Below are 18,130 nucleotides of genomic sequence, written 5' to 3'. Positions count from 1 at the left end.
GAGAGGACAAAGGTAACAGGTGTTCATAAGTTTCTAATCTACCTCGAGTTCTTTATAAATAGAAATTTAATTCAAAAAAGAAAAAAATAATAATATCTGAATAACTTTAATAATTCTTTAATAAAGCACATGGTAAAACAAACGACTACAACTTGCATACCGTTAACCGTTCGCTTAACTCGTAGCTGAAAAACGGTACAGACATGACAAGTCTAAACAGTCAAGTTAAACAGAAACACAGTGAAATGAAAAGAAGAAGCTGAAGAAGAGAAAACCACTCTCTAATATCCTCTAACAGAAGCTCCTTCTGCTCTCTACCCTATGGAAAACAAAGTCTATGGATTCGCCAAGAGATGTAAACTCTTAATGAACTCGAATCTTCTACAGCAACCTGTGATCAACTCCTCTCTCAGCGATTCAATCTCTAGAATTTAATAGTCACCTATCAACGACTTAACTAAGTTACTGCTCATTAACACTACTCCGACTAACATTTTCTGTAATTTTTGTATTTTTTGTAGTTCTAGTACAACTCAATCTAGTCAATCTTAATCAATCTAGTACAGCTTACTTAGTGTTGAAAATAATAAAATGTAGCATAGTGTCCAATTAATTATTGTTCTCTTGATATTTACATTTTCCTAGAATACTCTCTAAAAATCAGTAACAGGTACATAACTCAATCAAATGAACATCAAGCAATGACAGTATAGTAAATCATGCAAATGTATGGCGGCGGGAAAAAAAAACGCAATAAAAGTAACGCTGCTAATGTTTTTACAAAAATTGTAGAGCTTCTTCTAAGCTCTATTATAGCCGCAAAGTTGCAATGTGAAGGTCCTGGGTTTGGTTCACGATTTAAGTTCTTGGATTTGCGATAATAGAAGTAATTCGGCTATATCCACGACATCTAATTGGTACGTAGTTGGACGTAAAGCTGGCCTGAAAAAATAAATTTCATTTTATTTACAGGACCCTCTATTGACAAGTGTATTGTATTCATGATAATATACCACAACATTACAGTAATATTACAAAATGAGAAAACATAATTTGCTGGAAAGTCAATGATCAATAAATGAATGAACTGAACAAAAAATATAATCCAATAATTGAATGAAATGAAAATATCCTCTAAAAATAAGAGATAAATGAAAACAATAAATACAGACAGAAAGTAATAACCAAGAAAGACAAGTATTGAAAGGAACCAATCTTAATAAAAAGCTTTAACTTGAAAAGCTTAATAATAACCAAGTATTGTTTATTAATTTAAAACATTGATGATTGAAATAAGATGGGCACAATTTGTTTCACCGAAAACAGTCAAAAATAAATCTCAATTTTTATTTAAAAAAAAAACAATGGAAATTCAAGGCTTTCTTATTTGATCACTGTTCTTGATAATCAAAATGTAAAAAAAACAAAATTATTCTCTGGGTTAAGGCCAGAAAATAACATAATATTTAAATACGATAAAATGTGTAGGTTATATTTATTATTCTGATTTAAAATAACATTGCAACACTGTTTAAACTTGGTATTGTGGTTAATCTTTTGTAACAGAACGGAGACGTAGTTAGTTATGTTCTACGAGCACATTAAGAACAGCCATCAATTGGAGACAAAACAAAAACAGCATGCTTCCATGTATCGTATTTTGTTATTTAATGCTGTGCATTCATATACGAGGGTCGTTTGAAAAGTCCGTGCAAAAATAAAAACTACTTAATTTTTTGGGGTAAACCTTTTTTATTTTTCAACATAGTCTCCTTTTAGGCTTTTACACTTCGTCCAACGCTGCTCTAGTTTGTTGATCCCTTCCGAATAATAGGATTTGTCCAAGTCTGAAAAATAGCCATTCGTTTCTGCAATCACCTCCTCGTTTGAATAAAATCTTTTTCCCGCCAGCCATTTCTTCATATTGGGGAACAAATAGTAGTCCGAGGGAGCCAAGTCTGGCGAATAGGGGGGATGTGAAACGAGTTGGAACCCTATTTCCATTAATTTTGCGACCACAACTGCTGAGGTGTGAGCTGGTGCGTTGTCGTGATGGAAAAGGACTTTTTTGTGGGCCAATCGTGGGCGTTTTTCTTGCAGCTCGGTTTTCAAACGGTCCAATAACGATGAATAATATGCACCTGTAATAGTTTTACCCTTTTCCAGATAGTCGATGAGGATTATTCCTTGCGAATCCCAAAAGACAGTCGTCATAATCTTTCCGGCCGAAGGAACGGTCTTCGCATTTTTTGGCGCAGATTCCCCCTTGGTAACCCATTGTTTAGATTGTTCTTTGGTCTCAGGAGTGTAGTGATGTATCCATGTTTCATCCACAGTGACGAAACGACGCTTAAAGTCCTGCGGATTCTTCTGGAACAGCTGCAAACCGTCCTTACACGATTTCGTTTTTGGTCAAGCGTGAGCAATCGCGGCACCCATCTTGCGGATAGCTTTGTCATGTCCAAATGTTTATGCAAAATATTATGTACCCGTTCATTCGAGATGCCCACAGCACTACTAGCAATCTCACGCACCTTCACTCTTCTGTCATCCATCACCATATCATGGATTTTATCAATGATTTCTGGAGTAGTAACCTCAACAGGGCGTGCAGAACGTTCAGCGTCACTTGTGCCCATATGGCCACTCCGAAAATTTTGAAACCACTTATAAACTGTTCTAATCGAAGGTGCAGAGTCACCATAATGTTTATCAAGCTTCTGTTTAGTCTCCTGAGGCGTTTTGCCTTTCATAAAGTAGTGTTTAATCAACACACGAAATTCTTTTTCGTCCATTTTCTGAAAATCACTCGACTTCCTCGATTCAAACGAATGCCAAACACAAAGTAATAGACCGATCTGGCTGAAACTTGGTACGTGTTCTTCCAAGAGATGCTACTAACTAAACATAACCTCGATACGCGCCAGTGGTGCTATCTCTCAGACTTTGCACGGACTTTTCAAACGACCCTCGTACTATTGCTTGCGTGTAAAGTGGCTAGTATTAAAAGGGAGTTATATTAAGTGCAAAAAAAAAAGTAGCAAGGTTTATTAGATCATTTATAGGTAATATTTGTTTTATTGCAAAACTCTTATCATTCAACAAGGTTTTGAATCAAACATTTCTTCAACGACAGTAAACAGGGTTTAAGTATATGGATTCCCTTCTTTTTTAAAGAAATATATAGACCATAAATATTAACCATATCAAATATCTTAAATTGATTCCATTCTACTTACCGCAATAATAATAAAAAGAAAAACCAAATTTTTTCAAGGCAGACTTTACGACCCAAGAGATCCGTTCAGATGTCGTAGGTGAATAGCCAACATACTTAGCTTAGATTCCCACCTAGCTTCGGGTACTGGCGCTTCTAACCGCTCGGCTACAGTGGCACCATGTTCAGAATACTCTTATCCCAGACCAGAGAAAATAGGCTAGATATTAACTTAATGTCACTTTTTCGTCATCAAACTTGGAGAAAAATACGAATACCATAACCGACAATTAATGGTAACCTCCACTACTGCCAAATAGTGCTAAGGCTTTTAAACGAGAATATTGAATATCACCTCTTTGTTGATTTTAAAAGTGCCTATGATAGCATCGCGCACCCCAAACTTTATGAGGCGATGGATATGCGGATGATATCGATATTATAGCATGATCTCTTAATTCGTTAATGGCAGCCTTCCAGAATTTGCAAAGAGCTGCGTCTTGCATGGGCCTTGTAATAAACGAGGCAAAGTGAAAGTACATGTATTTTGGAGATGGCGGAGGGCCCCCTGGTACGGATGTCTGCGTGGGCGCATCTAGGTTTGAGAAGGTGAAAGAGTTTACATACCTCGGATCCTTAGTTAGCTCATCAACGGCGCATCCGCTGAAATACAGAAACGAATAGCAGCAGCTAATAGGTGCTATTTCGGACTCGCTAAGTATATGAGAAGCAAACTCCTAACTCGTCAGACCAAATCCAGGCTGTATAAGACTCTTATACGCCCAGTATTAACATATGCATCACAGACCTGGACAATAAGCAAGTAGGATGAGAGGGAGCTATTAATTTGCGAAAGAACGATTCTCCGCATGATATTTGGACCAGTCAAAGATGGAGAGGTCTGGAGGATCCGAAAAAAATAGAGAGCTTAGCGAGCTATATGCGGAGGCAGATGTAGTAAAAATAATTAAATTAAGTAGGCTTAGCTGGGCGGGCCACCTAGCAAGAATGGACGAGTTCGAGATGCCTAGGAAAACTCTGGATGAGATCTAGTTCCGAACTCGGAGAGCTGATAGGCCGAGACTGAGGTGGGCAGACGGTGTGAGGGCGGACGCTGGGAGCCTGTTGCGAGTCTCTGAGTGGAGGGCGGCAGCACAGGACAGAGCTGGTTGGCGGACGCTCATAGGGGAGGCCAGGACTCACCACGAGTTGTAGAGCCATCGAAGTAAGTAAGTAAATAATATTGAATATTGATCCTTGTTAAAAGGAAATCTCTTTCGGCCACAATTAAAATAGTAGAGACTCTAATAGCCTTAATTTTGCTTCTCGAGCAGCTTTCCTAGCACTAGTAACTTCAAAGAAGAAATGTTTAGACGTAGAACTGACTGGACACCCAAGAGGATGGTACAATAAGACAGAACTGATTGTCAATCTACAATCTACTATAAATTTTAGTTTTAACAAATAAAATGGAAATAATAAGGAAAAAGGTGTAGCGTTATTAAAAACAGCAGTTGCAAAACCCGACTTCTCGAAAACACATTGAAAATACTCAAGATTCAAATAATAGTCACAAGAGAGATGACACAAGAAAATTTAAAGCAAAGATATTTTCCCAAAGAGCTACCTGGCTTTACTTCCACTTTTAATTCAAGTGAGATAACTTTTTATTCCACTTTCTTGGTAGAAAAAGTTATTAAACTTGAAGATATACAACGGTGATAGCAACCATGCCCTGATAAGATCTGTTTCCTACTTAAAGAAGAATGAATAAGAATTTCTTTTTTATTTTTTATTTTTCGTTATCCAGGATATTAGTTTTTTGTTTTATAGATAGCGTTACTAAAGTACAAAAGCAATTTAATTTATAAATAATTGAAAATAAATTTTAATTGTTATTTTCACTTTAATTTTTATTTAAAAGAATTTAGTTTTTATAGATTTCTGCAATTTTTCCAATATTTTTTCTTGGTATTTTTACACGATATTATGAAAGTTCTACATCATTAATATGGATCCAAACATCTCTAGCAATTATGAAATCGTGTCTTTAGACACAACACTTTATCAAACATTTAATTATAAATGAAGAAATAATATGAACCATTTTACAAACCTGAATGGCTATCGCACATCCATTCTCGGCAACATTGTCCAGGAATGTCCACCAATCTGGGATGTCTACAAGATATACCCAATGGTGAGATGTTCTCTTTAGGGCACAATGAGGCACAGGCATACCGGCCATCCTAGAACAAAAGAACAGAAATTTGGTGTGAGAATTTTTTTTTATTAACACATTAAATTAATTTTTAATTAATTAATGAAAGTAATTAAACGCTATTTTTAATTTACAGTAAAGTATATATGTGCAGGAGGGTATTTCAAACGAAATAATGATACTAGAGTGTGCAAATATTTGTCTTGTCCAACCGTCTACATCTACCTCATTTCATTTAGATAATAAACATATTTCTGAAAGCAAAAAGTAATTACCATTTGTTCATAAATAACTCTTTATAACAGAATAAAACATATTTTTCAGTTTAAACATTAATAAAAAGTAATGAATCTACACATCTCTTAATTATTAAAAACCTAGCCCATTAACGGAGCCTGGACTTCCTCTCATTCTTACGCTTACCTTTTTTATGTTGGTACATATCCCACATTGTCCAGCTTGCAATTAAGCTCTGAGATTGCTTTACAAGGGTTCCATTTTGGGGACAGTATTTTACAGGTTAACTAAAAATTGCAGGCCAAAAGAGGCTGGCGCTCACAGGCGGCAGTTATAGCTACTAAAGATAGCATTATCATATGTACAGATTCACTAAGGCCAGCAAGAAGAAGCTGCCTTGATTGGCAAAAACTCCAGCTATGGCAATTGCAATTAACCGTCATAAAGCAAGAGTTATACTGTGCAGCCGCGTTTTTGCAGTTTGAGAGCGAAGGCTTTAGTCACCGAGGTTGATTTTAAATTTTTAAAATGGGTTTCAAGATTTGTTCTTAAGATGATAACTGAAAATGTAATTTTTAGTTAACGAATTTTGCCTATACGGAGGTAATTTTGTGATCACAGTGGGAATAGAGATGTACTAGAGGAACAATGGTGCTTGGTAATTAGGGATTGGAAGGCAAACTTTCATCCATTATCGGAGGTTAAAAAATAAAACGGTCAGGGATACAATAAACATACGTACTATGATCAATAAAATCAATTATTCAGCAATAACCACATTTTCAGTAAAGTTAGAAATGTCTGTCAATTCCATTAAGTTCGGATCTGTACGCCCCCATATTATAAAAATTCAATAAAAGCTAACACATTGACTATTGAAAACCCAATTTTATCTAAATCTACCAATATTGCATAAATATTACGGCAAGGAATATGCACATATTAAAATAATACAAATGACATGACGGCAAATTCAAATGAAATAGATTTAATTTATTTTAATTACTAATGATTTACAATTTTAGACACCTAGTTAAACAAAATTAGGTATTCGCTTGACATGACTTGAGGTTTTAAAGTGTAAAATTGCCTCTCACCATGTTCAAAACATTGCTTATATCCTACTATATGTATATGTTTAATCATTATATGTATCAGCACTCCTTATGATATATATTGCTCACACCGACATGATATTTATACCATCCATACAAGGCAGCGGTGGTTTGTAAACGGAAGAAGGACCGGGGTTACTCGTGGGGGTTTTACTTTGCTGGGACGTAGTACGAAACTACGTTCAAAAAGTTCCGGTTACAAATTAATTAGCTAAACTCATGTTCTGCTGTAATATTTGAGGGTAGAAATTTTAGATGTGCCTGAGTGGAATATATGTACAGTATACATGATACTTTATACATTACATGTATGTACTTTATACATATAACTACTACTATGGTGTGCTACAACTTGCTGTAATTAATTATCTTTTCCATGCCTTTTTTTTTTTTTTAAGGATTAAAAAAGTGGCGTAATATTACAACAATACCCTCTTTTGTAAAATGAGAAAAAAAATGTCACAAGCGTTTCTTAGCAAGCAGTTATTTATTTTTGTTCACTCTTTTCACTTTTATTTTTCTCTTATCTATAGTGTTCAGAAAGAAAATCGAGCTTTTTTTTTACCAGACATATAAGTCGAAAAATACACTTGGATAAGTAAAATGAGATTCTTCTAAGTCCAAAAACATTCAAGTCAAGAATAAGTGAATGACTTATAAACGTGCACAAACACAAGGAAATAAGGTTTCATTTTAGGGTTACATATATATTCTCTCAGAAACCCTTTTAACTCAATCTTTTTTCCGAATCAAAAATAGTTTTTAAACGTATAACACTCAACATTCGATAAACATAGTTTAAGCTAATTTCAAAAAAATAAACTCAAAAAACACAATAAGAAGTAATATGTTGTTGCTTACGTATTGATTTATATTCCAAGAAACATGCTTCTTGAGGTGTAACTATAGAAAATACAATCTTCTCAATTCGGCAAATATTTTGGCGCGTGATGGTCCCACAATGAATGCTGTAGTTTGGAGGTTAAACTCTGTTGTGGTTACAATCAAATGACTTTAACAGCGGCCATTGCCGCTACCTTCTTGATTGTGGTTATATTATTGGTATACAATATTTAAGGCGGGATTTATGAATTCAGACTTCAGACTATAAGTGGGAGATGATCCAGTGTTCGAATCAAGGTGTAGCTACTTTTTATTTTAATTAATTAGTAAAATATTAATGTGCATTCGTCTCCCATCCCTGAAATCTAATTTAGTAATTTTTCTGAGTAAAAAATTTAGTAATAAAAATGTTTAAGCGTTTTTATGAATCCAAATTTTTTTTAAATTTAAAGAAAATTGTTTACAATAAAAAAAAGTTTAATTTAAAAATTTAAAAGAAAATTATCATTATTAAAGAAAAATTTTATTTGTAGCTGACGAATTTCGAACCACATATTGGAAACAGCATCAGTATCATCAAAATGTAATAAGATTGAGTTCGATCTTTTTTTCCAGTTATATTATTTTAAGTGATTTAAAGCGCAACAACATCTGAGGTTATTGGCGCCCGGAGCTTTTTTCTTTTCAGTACACTGCTGGCCTCCGGACAGTGTTCTGTCGTTACAGACAACACTGTCCATCACTGGAAGCTCCTAGGAAGAGAAAATCTAAGGGTCAGCAGATGGATTCAAAAAACCCGGGATCTCCGAGTGGGAATCCTGACCGCAAAGCTAATCCCTTCCCTATTTTCAGTTATAATTTTTTTTTGAGTGACTCAAAATGTGTATTTTCGGTGAAAAATTACAGTGAAAGACAGTTACGGGTACTATTATTTCCTTTTACCAGATTAAGAGCGATACAAAAAAGAAGAAGTATTAAAAGCATACCGAGATTAACCACTAATAGTTAAAAGAAGATATTAAATAAACAAGACAACCAAGAAATAAACATCGGAATAGCAGAAAGGAAATCTTAAATTTCCTTTTTATATTTCATACATCTTTTAAAAAGAAGTTTATTTAGTCTTTATGATGTTTTTTAAACTCCAGGCTGCATTCGTTCTCATTAAAAGAGAGCTTTAATAATAATAAAAAAAAAAGAACACTGCGGAGTAACACACAAATATTACTTCCGTGTGACATCACCAGTCTATGTCTAGTTCCTGAGAAAGAAGAGACACTCTATGTATGTCTGTGTAGAAGAGAGGTGATTGTAGTTGTGGTAGTAATAATAATAGAAGAGAGGAACCGGGTCAGAAAGTTATGTTGGACGGCCTGTTGACGTGTTGACAAGTTGACGTGCTCTACAGGGAACACGAGGCCGAGCCTCTTGCTCCTCATAAACCGTGCCTCGCTTCTTCTAGCTTTGCAACTGTTGTTGCATACTTCTTGTAACAATATCTAGCGCTCTCTGTTGCGGTCTCTTCCCCCACTATAAAACCAGCAACAATGGACATTCTCTTGGACAAATAAACTTTTTATTTATTTTTTTTTATTTTAAGGTTGTGTGGTATTGTTGTTACCAAACAAAGTGAATCTGTGTGTGTGTGTGTGTGTGTGTGTGTGTGTGGGTGAACAAAACTCAGACGAACAAAACTACATCTGTTCGTCATCAGTACTTACAAACAAACTGTACACTGTACACTGAACAATAACCAAACTCATCCCCAAGCAAACAATAAACTGCAAGTTCATGGAAATTTCAGTATTTTTTTTCTCAATTTTTCTAAATTGGTTTTTAGGTTTCAAAACAAAAAAAAACAAAAATACGAACGTTTCGAATTTTTTTAAAGTGAAAACAACACTGCAACAGAATAAATCGCCAACATTTTGTTTAGTACGGAAGTGTGAACCGATCGCATTCAAAACTAATTCAGACAGGAAATGAGGCAAGGCAGGCCCTTTCATTGAAATGGAAATATTTGGTTAGTAACAAGATTGGCAATACTTCCTCTCAGGCTTCACGTTAGCCAAGCGGTTAGGAGTTGTCCCCAAAAATTCTTATCCCAATCCAAAATCCAACGTCGTCAAATTTACTGATACTCCTAGCTGGATAAATTTCCACTTAATGGGTCTGTTAGGATCAAAATACTCCGTGAACACAAAGGAGCCATAAGAAAGCACCATGGACTTCTTCAGAAGCCTAAACGATCTGTCAGTTCTTAGCAATTTATTTGCTTCCAATTATGGCTCCAACCTTTCGTAATTGTGTCATGGATGGAGGTGAAGGAGCAAACCTACAATACTTTACTATAAATTTCTCATAGAAACCATTAAATAAAATTCAAGGCCTAAGACCGGGAATCGAACCCACTAAACCAACAGGGTCTAGTCTCTTAACCGCTCGGCTACCGTGGCGCATCAATGTCAGTATCGTTTTCTATCTAATTACCGAATTACCACGCCAGTCTTTTCATCCAATCTCCCGTTAGTCGTATTTTCACCTATCACACTTCATGAAAATCTAAACTTCGATATAATCAAACTTAAAAATATTCTAAATGTAAGTTGTTGGTAAGGTTGGGAAAGGTGAATTCTTTATCCTTGCATAAGTGTTTATCTAAATCCTTACATCCACTTAAAATGTTATTTATAAAACTAATTCTCATTTTGTGCAATATTACTGCACTTTTATCACAATTTCAAAGATTCTTTTTTTCTTTTAAGTAAAAACCAATAAAAATCACTTCCACCAAAAGACTAAAATTTTGCTGTGGCAGATGATATCTTTGCAGAATTAAAAAAAAACAAAACTTAATTTGAGATGTACCATGTTTCCACAAAGAAGTACAAGCTGAAGAAGAAAGAAGAACCAGACATCGAGTTTGTAACACTTTGTTTCAAGTCTTTACCAGAAAGATGGATGATAATCGAGACAATGATGAAACGAGGAAGATGGAGATATAACCTTCAATATTTTCATTGTGTGCAACAAAAGAATTGAAATTATTTCCAGTAGAATACGTCAGTTTAAAGTCTGTCTCTCCGCCCTTTGTGGGTCTTCTACGGCAAACTCGAGCCTGTTAACTTTGGTTTTATACCATCCTTTATCCAACATCATCCCAATTTTAACAAACTTTGTTGCCTCCTGTAAAGTTAACAAGAGACATGAAGAGGCCACCGAATTATCAACTTTTAGATTTACTTATCTTGTAAAAATTTGTGGCAATGTAAAACTTCCCAAAAATTGCCCTTTATAGGTAAATAATTAAAAATTTACTACAATTTAATGGTCAAGAATTCAAAAACAATACGTGAAGAGAACGAAACACTAACACGATCTTTCTCCTACTGTAATTGTTCTGGATGTGCCCAAGATTCTGGATAGATTTTAGATTTTTGAAAGGCGGGACCGGGACCAACGCCCCACGGCACCGCAGCCCCCAGAGGCTTATTGTGCCTTCCCCATTAAGTCTAGTAGATGAAACCTCCCCTTCTAAGAAGTTTAAGGGTTTTCCCTACCAGTTCCTTCTACGCTATAATTTCCTTTGGTCTCAAGGTAGCAAAGATATCGCGTCCTGTGTGTCATAGGGGTCCGAAGTGTCCAGACGACCTGTATCAAGCAATATGCAGAAGCTAGCCAATAGAAGATTCTGGATATCTAAAGCAAGAACTTAGAGATCTGTACATCGACAGTTTTGATTTCTTGGAGACTTCCCAATATTGTTGAGGAAGCCCTTTTCCATTGTACGTCGTCTAGCCAGTCTACGTGTCTATGTCCCCACAATGCTGTTGTCTTCATTCCACATTATCTCTTCTTATCATTACAATATGTTCTCTTTCTTTTTTTTCTTTTCCAAATCTTGCAATTATTATCAGTTGTGCGTAGGAAAAAAAGGGCTCCATTGTGCAGAATTCTGTTCTGTATAAAATATCTTGCTAATTTCTTATTTGTAATAAATAATTTGTAAATTAAAAGCATAATCTAAAGATATTATTAGATTGGGAGTGCCAATTTACACGATAAGTTGTCATTTTCGATCAACTTTTTTTTTTAAAATTAATTTGCCTAATACAGGCTACTCTATATTTAGGTTGATTATACAAACCAATCATATGGCTTTAATAAACCAACTGGACACTAATGAGCCATCGTTATACCACTCGGCTAACACCACCATAGCCCTACAGGGCGAGCTACTCTCCCCTAAGTTCATTCTCTCTACAGCACCCATTCTGCACAACACTGCCCACGTAGCCTACTACAATATAGGGGACCGGAAGAAGAATTCGTTTCCAATTTCCTTTTTCTTTTTTCCTCCTAACCATTATCATTAAATTTAATGAGAATAAATGAGGAAAGATTTAATAATTATAGCAGTATGATTAGTAATTCAAAACTAATAAAAAGTATTATACTTTTTAATTCCTCTTTCTGGTAATTTGAACAACTTTTGAAACAGTAAGAACAAATGGAAATTCACGTTTTAGACCCAGGTTTCGGTGATTTGATGTCTTACGACAAAATAAAATAAAAATTCTTCTTAAAATTATCTACAACAATTAAATGGCAGACAGATAACAGTAATGGTAATAAAGGGAGGATTCTATAAAACTATCGCTGATCAGTTACCTTAGACAACCACGGTTTAAGGGAACTACCACTAATAACTGGGTTGTTAGGAGACAATAAGCAGGCTGAGAGCGAACCACGCGGTGTGTGGATCGTATCTTCACAGGATCAACAAAAAGGTACTCTCTCCTCTTTGCGTAGATTGCAATGAGGAGGAGGATTTCAAGACAATATAATAATGGATATGTCCACGTTTTGAAGTAGAAAGGAAACTAATGTTTGACGACATATACAGGTATTTAGATGCACCATTTCGCTACGAAGACATAACATTCTCCACCAACATATATGTGCTTAAGTCTATAGCAGAGCTAGCAATGAAATATGAATGTATTTAAAAGTTATAGCCGATTAGAATGAATGCAAGAAAATGATTAGAGAAGGATTACGGTGATTTTAATTTCAGTTCAAGCTGTAAGGATGGCAGGAATATAGAGTACAGATCCATCCATTAGTTGTAAGTTTGTATGTAAATAGTTGTATATAGTAGAAGGGATGAATGAGTGAAGCGAATGTATTTATAAGTAAGAATGGAGAGTGAGTGATATTCTAGTGATAAGCACCTAGACGATGCTGGCTGTATGGCGGAAGCCAATGCCACAAAAAAAGGCAAAAGAAACAAACAAAAAATGTCGTTTAAATTATCAAAAATGGATCGTCTTAGATTTTAGGGAAGAATTAAAAATAGGTCTTAAATTTTGGAGTTTAAAAGAAATTTTGTCGGTACCTTGCGTTTAAGTCGTTTAAATGTTCAATCAAATTTTGATTATAAAAGATTATTTTCGAAACAAAGAACTGAGTTCAAAATTATAAAATACAAAAAAGAAAAAAACCTTAAATTAATCTTGAATCAACTATTTTATTTAAGTCCTTTTTGAGTTTGAATAAGATAAGCCACGAGTTTACCAAAATACGTATTTTCATTCATTAAGAACAAAAAAAAATGTAATAAAAAGAGTTTTTCATTGTACTTTTTTAAAGTACAGTAACATTTCAGGGAGCGATTGTGATTGTGACTAAAAACTGACACCATAGAGTTTTAAGTCAGCTAATGGATTGAGGAACAGGAGAACAAGACTACACAAAACGGGATACTGTTATAAATGAAGGAAATTAAGTCTAGAGGCATATTTGTCACAAGAAGATGGTCCATTAGGATATTAAAGTGATGGAAAAGCTTTCTTGTTTGAACTCGAGACTTTGTGTTCTGTAAAAAAAAGAATAGAAACTAGAAATCTAATCAAGAAACTGGGTAGCATATTTCCACTTCATAACTTACACAAACATGTAGATGGAAACCTCTATGGAAAGTGAAAAACCTCTATGATCGAGCTTGTTCATAAATAATAATAAAAACCAAAATTGTAGAGGAATTTAATTCCTTTAAAACGTAGAATCTGTAGATTAGCCTTAGCATTGTGTTACAAAAATAAACATGGCACATTTTGATTCAATCATTTTAAAAATCGTTACAATCATCGTTTCACAATCCTAAACTGCCCAGAGGAGTAAAACCAAAACATACTTCCCAATCAGTTGAATATTTAGTTGAGAGAATCCGCAGGTACCGCACTCAAGTTAAGCCTTACCAAAAAACCAACTTCTGTGGCCAAGAGTGGGTCTTCCAAATCTTACATCTCACAAAGAAAAACCTTCTTTTCTACGAGACTTTGGTCTTTTTCTGGGAAAGATGCTGAAGAGAACCTTCAGAGATGATCTTTCTTGTCTATTCTTAATGGCCATTCTCTGTTTTTCTGTTTGACCATTGCCTGATTCTCAAATAAAGACCTTAAACCTTCTGGAAGCGTTACAGGCCCTTACAAGTCTCTATCTTCTCACGGAATCTGCCAAAATCATTTCTGCGTTTATGGCCAGTTTTCCATAGATGTCCTCTCTTTAGGTCACCAGTATCACGTAAGGGGGAGCCTACTTTATTATTACAGATACAAAGTGATCCTTATCCCTCAGGATATGTTATATCTTATGTTCTACCAGAGCAGTGCTCTGGTTTTATTTCTTCGAAACATCTGGATCACTTCTTAAAAAAAGTAAAAGTAAAGTAAAGTAATTGCCTATTTTTTCAGGCAAACTTTACATCCAACTACCAATTAGGTGTCGAGGCGACTAGCAAACATACTTTACTGTAAATTTCTCATATTAACCATTAAATAAAATCCAAGGCCTAGACCGGAGAAATCGAACCCACTAAACCAACAATACATCTTAGCATTGCGGGTCTAGTCTCTTAACCGCCAAACATACTTTACTATAAATTTCTCATATTAACCATTAAATAAAATCCAAGGCCTAAGACTGGGTATCGAACCCAGTCGATCGATATTAGCTTTGCAGGCCTCTTAACCTCTTAACCGCTCGGCTACCGTGTCGCCTAGCTGAACCCAGAGTTAACAAGACTCTATATTTTCCTTACTCATTAGTTTAAGGCACAGGATCACTTCTTGAAATGTCCCTTCTTAAAATCCCAAAATACTTTCCCTGGCGCCCAAAAAAAACAGAGTTGCTGTGCCTTTCTCAAAAAAGTCCTTGTGTCGAAATTCTTATTATCTTGTAAGTAAATTAGGTTCAGACCTTCAAAAAGAGGATGCCCCTCTACTATTTCTGCTTAGAATATTCAAGCTGCCAAGTAATCCCAGAAAGAGTTGGGAGTTGTAACTTGAGAATGAAAAACTTGACTTGATGAATGGATGCTTCGACATAAAAATCTTCTGACTTTTTTTTAAAGGAAATTGTCGCGGTTATATAAAACAGAGAAGGTGGATCGCGCCCAAGGAAATGGGCGTGACCCATAAAGATCTTTTATAACATCCTACAATTAGCCAGCACTAAACAATGGCTGAGAGCTCGCTAGCCCAATGCTTAAAGTCGTCTACAGCTCTTCACCGGGGGCGTTTTAACACCCAGTTTGAGGAATCTTGCTCCTGCCATACCGTTGAAATAGCAGAGAACATGGAACCATCCTCGCTCAAGCAAAAGTGATCCAGATACTTCGAGGTTATACTTACACCTCTAATCCAAACTTTAAACATTAACAAGACAGAATTATTAAGGATAAAAAAAAGGCAGGAGATGAGCAACGTCTCTTACGATTTTCTTCTACCTAAAAGATTCTTGCAGCTGTCAGCCTATAGCTAACGAGAGAACACTGTGAAGGTGCTGGCACTGCTTGAGTAGTCTCCATTCAACGGGTCTAGAGAAACCTTCTTCTTCTTCTTCTTAAATGGCGCTACAACTCATGCAGAGTCTAGGCTTCCTCAAGATGTGCCCGCCAGGCGTCTCTTTCCTCAGCGCAGCCGCCCTCCAGTTTCGGAATCCTAACATATATGCAGCATCCTTTGCCACCCCATCCTCCCTAAGCGCAGCTTTGGCCTGGCTACCCTCCTGGATCCTTGCATGTTTCCTTCCAGCATTTTCTTAGGAATCTCATCTTCACTCATTCTAGCTACGTGTCCTGCCCATCTCAGTCTACCAAGCTTTATTACTTAGAGAAACGTTCACTAGAACTTAATCAAAGAAAAACAGAAAGGAAATGGAAACTAATGATTAGTGTACCTTGAAAAGAAATAGAAAATTAAATAATTACAGAGAGAGAGAGAGATTTTCTTAGCCGCCTCCCACAGAAACCATTAACTTTCCTTTCCTTCAATGGAGTTGACATTTTGTACAAATAAGAACTTTCTATGCGGAGTTTTAGATGAAGAACTCCCCTTAAGACTTGTTTGTATCGATAATACACAAAACTTAATTAAAACACACCGCTAAGCATTTACCACGGCACCCAGCCACGCCTTCTTCAGCCTCGTCCAATAGAAATTCTACTTTTAGTAGAAGTTACTCTTCCGTTGCGAAAACTTTGCCCAGAGTATTGTTTGCACAAATATACAAAAACTCCAGTTCTAATTTGTTTCTTACCTCTGGTTTTTTAGTCATTTTAGGTTTGTTAATGGAAATTTTGGAAAATGAAGAAGAAGAAGAAGACGGAAATCAGTGCCTCGGTTAATTTACAGGGTCTTTGCTGAAGTTAACTTATTTTTTTCTAACTATTTTTTTTTTCTTTTATTTTGTAAAAAGTTTTAAGATAGATCCCTCAATCCTGGGACCCCCACAAAACCTGTTAACGACAGTTTAAATTTAAACCTAACTCATCTACAAATGAATAATTTTGTTAACAGAAAAAGTTACAAATAAGAAGCAGTATTTAAATTTTTTCAGTTATCTTAATAATACCTCGAAGGTACACAACACTATATCACATTTTTAACTTTTTACAAGAGAGCAAATGTAAGATTTTTGCGCGGTTTTTTCTTACTTGTAAGCCCGCAGGAGTTATTTTGCTTAAATCTTTGGTGGATAATAAGTCAAATAGATGCACTTTAACAGATGGTTGGGTAATACAAAAATAATAATTTTGTAAGGCGCCACGGTAGCCGAGCGGTTAGAGGTGAGACCAGTAAAGCAAATATAGGTTGTGGTACTGGGTTCGATTCCCGGACTTAGGCCTTGGATTTTATTTAATGGTTAATAAAAGAAATTTACAGACGATTAAGAGACTAGACCCGCAATGCTAAGATGTATTGTTGGTTTAGTGGGTTCGATTCCCCTGGTCTAGGCCTTGGATTTTATTTAATGGTTAATAAAAGAAATTCAGTAAAGTATGTTAGACGATTAAGAGACTAGGCCCACAATGCTAAGATGTATTGTTGGTTTAGTGGGTTCGATTCCCTGTGTCTAGGCCTTGGATTTTATTTAATGGCTAATATGAGAAACTTATAGTAAAGTATGTTAGACGATTAAGAGACTAGGCCCGCAATGCTAAGATGTATTGTTGGTTTAGTGGGTTCGATTCCCGGTGTCTAGGCCTTGGATTTTATTTAATGGTTAATATGAGAAATTTACAGTAAAGTATGTTTGCTAGTCGCCTCCGTCCACGACACCTGGTTGGTAGTTGGACGTTAAGCCCCGCCTGAAAAAATTGGTTAAAATAGGTTAAATAAATTTTGAAAAAATGGACTTAGTGTTGTGTACCTCCGAGGTACTTATTATAATATTTATTTTATTATAATTTATTATATAATAATAATAAAATATAATGTTATTGTCCATATTAAAGTTAATAAAAAGTTTAGCGTACATTACGAGCTAAAACAGGTGTAAAGTTAATTGACTAAATAAATATAACAAGAGAGACAAAAACATACCTAAACCTTACGACAAACGTCTTAAGATTAATGAATGCAAAAATAAATTAAAGAGTTTGAAAAAATAAATAAACAATAAAGATTAGACAATGAAGAAATGAAAGTTGAAGGAGAAAAGAGTCGCGTGAGTGGAGGAGGAGGTGGAAGAAGACATTAAAAGTAAAGTGCAATAAAGTCTGTTGGCTGTAGACTTTGTTAGTAAACTAGAGAAAGCACAATAAAAAGCCCAAGTATAATAAAATGACGTAGAACGAAAGAGGGGGAGGGAAAAGAAACAAAAGCTTAAAATTAACTTCTTGCTTCAGTTACTACGCGATCTTGAACCAGGTCAACCACACCCATCAGGGAGAATTCAGAAAAAATACAGGAAATAACCCCAAAGTGTTACTCATTAACTTTGTCCTGTAATCTCCTGCTCTTTCTTCCTGGTCCTTAATAATAATATACTTTTTATTATCATTGCACTCTTTCAAACTATCCTTTAATTTATTAAAAGTCGTTAAGGTTTACCAACCTTTATTTTACTGGAGACTGGTTTATCTACTTAAGCAATTCATACGTCACTTCCTTTGACAGCCCCCCCCAAAAAAGAAAAAGGTTTTTACGATCG

At 35.4% G+C, this 18,130-nt stretch overlaps 1 protein-coding gene across 6 annotated transcripts in view; it reads right to left on the bottom strand.

Annotated features, from left to right (window-relative positions):
* Positions 1-18,130, bottom strand: part of Ccn (cellular communication network factor protein Ccn) — a 506,353-nt gene that overhangs the window by 22,560 nt on the left and 465,663 nt on the right. For all 6 annotated transcript variants that reach the window (XR_012455857.1, XM_074120003.1, XM_074120002.1 and 3 more), the window contains one exon: positions 5,334-5,466. Coding sequence is in view for 5 of the 6 variants with exons in the window: in XM_074120003.1 (XP_073976104.1) it covers positions 5,334-5,466 (133 nt within the window). In the remaining variant the exon portion in view is untranslated. The remainder of the gene's footprint in view (positions 1-5,333; positions 5,467-18,130) is intronic.

The sequence above is a fragment of the Rhodnius prolixus genome, unplaced genomic scaffold (assembly GCF_049639745.1).
Source record: "Rhodnius prolixus isolate KJV_2025 unplaced genomic scaffold, Rpr scaffold_2, whole genome shotgun sequence".
In the NCBI taxonomy this organism is placed as follows: domain Eukaryota; kingdom Metazoa; phylum Arthropoda; class Insecta; order Hemiptera; family Reduviidae; genus Rhodnius; species Rhodnius prolixus.
This window is presented reverse-complemented; position numbering and strand designations above follow the sequence as displayed.